General features: G+C 39.4%; 1 protein-coding gene across 1 annotated transcript in view; it reads right to left on the reverse strand.

Moving 5' to 3' along the window:
* Positions 1 to 3112: 3112 nt before the first annotated feature.
* Positions 3113 to 6991, reverse strand: part of LOC107685056 (serine/threonine-protein kinase TAO1-like) — a 23356-nt gene continuing 19477 nt past the window's right edge. The window contains exons 17-20 of the mRNA XM_016481504.1: positions 6566 to 6805; positions 5548 to 5760; positions 5286 to 5468; positions 3113 to 3887 (exon numbers count right to left, since the gene is read on the reverse strand). Coding sequence (XP_016336990.1) covers positions 3369 to 3887; positions 5286 to 5468; positions 5548 to 5760; positions 6566 to 6805 — 1155 coding nt within the window. The 3' untranslated portion in view covers positions 3113 to 3368. The remainder of the gene's footprint in view (positions 3888 to 5285; positions 5469 to 5547; positions 5761 to 6565; positions 6806 to 6991) is intronic.

The raw sequence follows: 6991 nt of genomic DNA on the forward strand, positions 1-6991 counted from the left end.
GGTGGGGGGGGGGGTAACATTGCACTCCATCAGAAGTGTTAAAACGTGAGTAAAAATTTCACAAGAATGAGTCAGTCAACGTGACTCCTGCAGTCAAAGTGATGCAAAGCAAACCAACTAGATAAACTCGCTTGGGAAAACAAAGAGTTAGCTTGAAAAATTCCCCCAAGAAAGTGCATTCAGGCATCCGTGCGTTGAAACACTGGATCCAGGCGGAGTTTGGCGTGGAGTGATGGCATGTAAAGCAGTGGGGGAGAGTGAGGGCAGGCAGGGGCATCGGCAGCACAGCTCATATCCTCACAATACTGGGCACTGACACCTGCGATACGGGCGGCACAGAGGACAGAAAGAGAGCAGGGGAAAAGGGGAAAAGATCCCTGCATGTTTGAGAGGAAATTCTACTCATGGACTTGGTCATCTCAGTCACTTGCAACAGCCAACAAATGAGGGAGAAATACCATTTTTGGCTGTTAAATCTTTGGGGCAGCTATTGATTTAATAAAATACATGTACTTTATAGCTTGACACTACCAGTCAAACATGGACACACCTGACTGAATGCAAGTGTGCTAACGAGGATGCACCTCATGAACTTGGCTGAGAGAATTTGGCCATTAACTTTCCCAAAGATCATGTAATTAGAAGAGATGAGATTGATTTAAGCAAAAGCGTTAAAGCTGGTAAGTTTGATTCATGTCTGAATCTTTTAGATTGAACAGATTAAAACTCAAAATAAGTAAGTCATCACACAGATATATATATGTTCACAAACATCTCTGCTTGACATTTCTCCTATGTTTTTGTAAACTTAAATGTAGGTACATATAATTATTACTATGGATTTTTATATAATATTTCCTTTTTTATATAATATTTCCTTGTATACATGTAGTGAAAAGCTGTGTGGGAAAATGCCATTGTTTTTTAGCTTCATTTTTTTAAATACATAAAACATTCTGAATCTACTTGGCAAAAGCTGTTTGGTTGAAATAAGGCTACTCTCCTCTAACATACACTACTATTCAATTGAGGTCAGTAATACTTTTAAAGAAATAATCTTGTTTCAGCATGGACACATTAAATTGATCAAAAGTGACAGTAAAGACATTTACACTTTAAGATTTCTATTTCAAATAAATGCTGTTCTTTTGAACTTTCTATTCATCAAATAATCCTGATTTTTTTTATCATGATTTCCACAAAAACATGAACCAGCATAACTGTGTTCAACATTGATAATAATGAGAAATCAAATCAGCATTCAGAATTATTTCTGAAGGATCATGTGACACTGACGACTTGAGTTAATGGTTGCTTAAAATCAGCTTTGCCATCACAGGAATGAATTACATTTTAAAATATGTTAAAATAGAAAACAGTCATTTTAAATTATAAGAGCATAAGAGACTTCTTTATATTATTAAAAAAATCTTTCTGACCCCAGACTTTTTAATGGTAGTGTATATATACTGGATGTACTATTATTTCAAATATGGAAAATAGTAATAAAAAAATAAGCAGTAGATGTGTCCAAACGTTTGACTGGTAATGAATGAGCATGAAACAGTGAACACACCGTTTGTTATTTAGTGTGGAGGTCATGAGACCAAATCAAGAGTGTTTGCCTGCTCCAATAGAGCCAGCTAAGTGTCACATAAAGCCTGCTGTCATGACCTACAGAAAAAAAAAAGTAAGTCGTTCATGCTCCTACAGTTCATTACATTCCCAGAGTGTCAAAAACACGACACAAACCTGATGATGGAGGACAGAGTACATTCAAACAGTTTCTACATTAATTTAATTGGATAAACCATGACAGTACTGTACTAAAACCACTGACGAATTCATATCTACCACTTCCTTAAAATGACCACAAAAATCTTTTAAACAGTAACAGTAAACACACTGGACATCCGCCATCACACACTAGTTTACGGCTGCATTAGTCATTTCCATAGTTGAGAACGCTTGTAAATATATTTTTCAAAACACAACACACTACATAAAAGTGCTTCTGCTTGGCAGCTACTCAAAGGCACCTCAAAAGTATATTAACATAAGAGTTTAGCATTACATAGTGGGATAATATAAGCTCATCTTTATGTGTACAACCAAATATATTCACACCAACACACACTCTTCTTAAATGGACCAATATTGTCCCTTCATTAGCTTGGGGAACATGATTAAACTCTAAATTTGGGAGTGCTTTTTCAGCTACATAAAAAAACATTCATCTTGGCATGTCTCTACTCTGTAATTAAACCATTAACACATTCAAGGCACTGAACATATCTGATTTCTTTAAGCTGGCATTGCACACCTAAAACATCACATACAATAAATAATCAAGAAAGCACCACATCTAAATGTGTCTGGACACCTGATCCAGGTGAAAGCTGGCTGACCTAATAAAATGAAGGGTGTATCAAAAGGCTAAGAAGACTGAAGACAGGTTGTCTGGCCATAATTAGGTTGCTTAATGCAAGTAAAGACTAAATAAAAAGTATGTTGGAGATATGAACAGATTTGTGCTTGCTTGCACTGTTTACAGTCCTGAACTCTGCAAAAACACCACGTAAACAAGTAACAAAAAAGTCTGTAAGATCAAGTTTTGAACCTAATGAAATGTGTTTTTATTCACAATCATTTCTGCAAAAATATAGTACTTGATGTAGGCAAACTCCTATATCTTCTCTGCAAATGAATTGTCCAAGTTAAAAATCTGACAACTAAAACACTTTCTCTTAATATCGACAGATTGGCCAGCTCTCTTCCTAACTCAGACATCACATATACTGTACACACTTAATCCATCTCAATTTCTTTATTTTATTAAAACCCAAATTGTTTTTCCTAAGAGCATGACAGCAGGCTGACAGCTTAGATTGTTTACTTAAACAATCATTATGGATTTATATGCAAATCTTAAGAATTATGGCCAACATCTCCTTTTAACATCCTTTTGGTTTATGAATTGGACTAAAAAGTGGACTAAAAGTGGACTAAAGCTAAATTAATAAACATCTATTTTTTATATATATATATATATATATATAAAATTTAGCATTAAATGAATCTCATCAAGTGAGCTTTAAATCAGACTAGTGTTTATGACTCTTTATGACTGTCAAAACAAGCTTCATGCAAAGTTAGAATATCTTTTGACCTGAGTGATATTTACTATTGTTTACAAGCACCTCTGCATGTAGGAAAATGAAATGAGAAAGTGAAGGAAAAGAAAAGAGGGATAGAGGGAGCTGGGTAGATGAGTGCAGTTAGCTCTGCTCTCTGTGCCAGTCTTTAGTGTGGGCCAGTGCGTTCCCCTACCCTGTGTGTGTGCAGGGTTGGCACAAACGCACTGGTGTCTATGTATAGGACAGGTGCGAACCGTTGGATATCTGAGATGTGATGCTGGTGCTCCTACTCATGCCCTGCTCAGTGCGCCCCGCTGAGGTGGTCCTGCTAAGTGCCTGAGGGCTGTTCCGCATCCCCACGCTGCTTTTTGGCATGGCCCCTTGGGGGCCCGAGGAGGAGTGGGCCCACGGTGGAAGCCCACCTCCTGGGATGGCTTGGCCCCAGCCCTGCTGGGCCTGTGCACCTCCCTGACTGGTGTGGTAGTGGTGGCTGGCCCCTGAACCAGTGCTGCTGCCCCACTGTGTCCCCTGAGAGCCATCCGAGTGATGCTGATGGGGGATCCAACTGCCTGGGGCCCCAGGGAAGCTGTGGCTGAGGCCCTCAGGAGAGATGTTAGCCAACACCATGTTGCTAAAGCCCAAGCGCATGCTCTCTGAGTCAAAGGCCTCGATTTCTCTGGCCTGGCGCTCCAGTAGGCTACGGATACGCTCCGTGCGCTCGTTCTGCAAGGTCAACATCTCCTCTTCGATCTGTGGGACACAACAAAAGACAGGCAGTCAAGTTTAATTATTAATACGGTTTTAAAAATTTTTTTAATGAACAGTGGCCCCAAAAAGCATTTGGACACTTAAGACATGATTAAATATGAATGGCATTGCATAAATATTATATCATAGGTTTTGAAAGATAAAACTATCATTTTACAGTTTAACATTAAATTAACTGTTTTAAAGGGGTCATATGATGCGATTTCAAGTTTTCCTTTCTCTTTGGAGTGTTACAAGCTGATTGTGCATAGACAAGATCCCTGAAGTTGCAAAGACTAAAGTCTCAAAACCAAAGAGATATTCTTTATCAAAGTTAAGACTCTGCCACACCCCCCTAAAACGGCTCGTTCTAACACGCCCCCACATATCTACCTCACTATGTGGAAATATTTGCATAATGCCGCCCAAATGTGCACGCAAAGAAAGAAGGCGTGGTTTCAGTAACCGCAGTTAGTGTTGAAGCAGCCATGTCAGGGAGACGCTGTGTATTTCTAGGCGAAAGCAAAAGCACTTTATTTGGCCTTCCGAAAGTAGATGCATTTAGGAATCTTTAAGATTACTTACAACAGAACAGCAATGCATTTTATGGACGACCGTTTCGTGAACCTAGGAGAGGAGGTAATTCTGACTTTGCTATGACAATCTGGCGCTTCTGAATCAGCTACTGTTTTGTTATTAGTTTAAGTATTTGCTATCGACTGTTCAAATGCAGAGTTTTGCACATCGTGTGTGTGTGTGTGTGTGCGCGTGGGCGCGTGTGTGAGAGAGAGAAAGAGAGAGCGAGAGAGAGAGAGAGACAGGGTCACATCACAGTGGATATCTTCTTTTGTATAATCCTTAGTAGCCAAAATCGAAATAAAAAAATAAAATTAGCTTAATAAAACAGTCACAGGCCTAAAGTGTAAGCAGATGTTTGAATGTTTAGTTCTCTCTTCTATCATAATTAAACAGGGCTTTCATGTTGCACGTGATGAAGCTCCTCCGCATGGGCACGATCTCGCTTCTGAATTGCGAATAGCAAAAATGCATCATAGACAACTGTTTGAAAAACAGCTGGCGACTCTGGTGAGATAGAATTTGCAAGATAATGTATATATAGCAATAATAAATGTATGCGTGTTTTATTAATTTCTCCAGTACCGATAGCAGAACCGTTAACATCAGAGCTTATCGATACTCCGGTCTTTCATAATTTAGCCCCGGTACTGATTAAATACCGAGTTTCGGTACCCATCCCTACTCATGACCACATATGGCAATACTAAATTTGACATAATTTACAAGAGCACAATAGAACAAAGGTTTTTGGTTATTAATTTTAAGTAATTTATACATAAAAAAAAAACAACAAAGATGAAAGTGATTGTGTGTTTACGTGACCTTAGTCTCAAGTAGGGCTCTTCGGAGGGACACTCTCTGCTCCAGTTCCTTTCTCTCTCGCTCCTGCTGGGCGTCTGTCTGCATCTTGATCTTACTCTGATATGCATTCAACAACTCCAACTCCTGTTGCAGCTGCATCCGAAGCACCTGACACTCCGCCTCCTGTGCCTCGTCTAGACGCAACTGAGAGATAATCTATATTAGTTGATCAGGAATTGATGGTGAAACAGTTTTAGCGTATTGTTTTCAGTCTGGTACTCACAGCCTGTGTGGAGAGCATGTTGTTGATGGTGTGGTCGTACTGTTCGGCGAGGATGGCTAGTTTCCTGGTTTGCTCTTCCTTCAGTCGTTTCAGCATGGTCTTGTGTTCAGGTTTTGGGATGCTTTCCAGCAGTTGGTTTCGTAGGGCTTTGTACTGCCGGGTCTGGGTTTTACATGCATCCTGGAACTGTTTCTTAATCTGTAGCTCTTTGGACTGTCAGAGACAAGATAAAATAAACACCAGTAAACTAAACTAGTAAGGAAAAAATGAAGTAATTAGTGATGTGCAAAACTATTATGTTCAAAATCAATTAGTTGGTGGATTGCCTGAACAACTAGTCGGTCATACGAATGGATAGGCTGGTTTCAGACTGACCTGACCCTGACATACAGGTTTCCTCAGGTACATTCAAATAGAATGCATTCATGTGTTCAAAAACAGCTGGATTGACCGCAAAAGAATGAAATCGAAGGCAGCGATCCACATTAATCAACTAGTTATTGTTGGAAAAAATGGTATAAAAAAAATAAAATCTAAAAATAGTCTACCTCACTAATTAACTAGTCGTTTGGTGGACAGCTATCTAATCAGTCATAAATACACAAATAATAATAAAAGAAATTCTAAAAACTAGTCAACCTCACTAATCAATTAATTAGTCATTTGGCTAACACTGTAATTGAACAACCATTTGGTTGCCAGCCCAGTTCTTCAACCACTATACTATAGCACCCACTAAGCCTCTTGTTCAAGCATGAACATATAGTCACATATGCAAGTGATTTACACGCATTGTATATATAGGGTTGTTATTTCTGGCTCTGTTTAAAGCCAAAAACTGGAAACTCAAAAAGTCCTAATTTAGATTTGTGAGTTTGTGTACATGCAAGCTCTCTGTCTGCTAACCTCTCTCATGAGATCTTGCTCCACATTGTGACGTGCAATGAGAATTTGCCGTTTGAACCTGCAAGGACTTGCAACCTACAACCTTGAAACTAGAAAACTAGAGTGACATTACCTTGAGGCTCTTGGGCTGCTGTCGGACCTCCATGACGTGTTTGCGTCTGAGCTCCCTCTCCCTGCGCTTGTTGTATTCCAGCTGGTTGGTGAGCTCTGTCTGGTGCTGCAGGCGGATCTGCTCCGCACGCATCTTCTGAATGTTGCTCAGGTGTCTGAACTCCAGCTCCTGCATAGACTCATGGTGTCGAAGCAGCATGGCATGCTCTAGATCCTTCTGTGTCTGACGCTTATTCAACTCCTGAGAACAGAAAAATGTCAGACTAAATAATGTCACTTATTCAACCCTCTAAACCTTGGCAATAGAGTCACCATTGGCTAGTCATTTTTTGGATGGATGCACATTTGTCATTTTAAAGGGGTCATATGATGCTTTTTTTAAAGATCATTATTTTGTGTATTTGGTGTAACAGAATATGTTGACATG

This window comes from Sinocyclocheilus anshuiensis, unplaced genomic scaffold (assembly GCF_001515605.1).
Source record: "Sinocyclocheilus anshuiensis isolate Anshui unplaced genomic scaffold, SAMN03320099.WGS_v1.1 scaffold914, whole genome shotgun sequence".
Lineage (NCBI taxonomy): Eukaryota > Metazoa > Chordata > Actinopteri > Cypriniformes > Cyprinidae > Sinocyclocheilus > Sinocyclocheilus anshuiensis.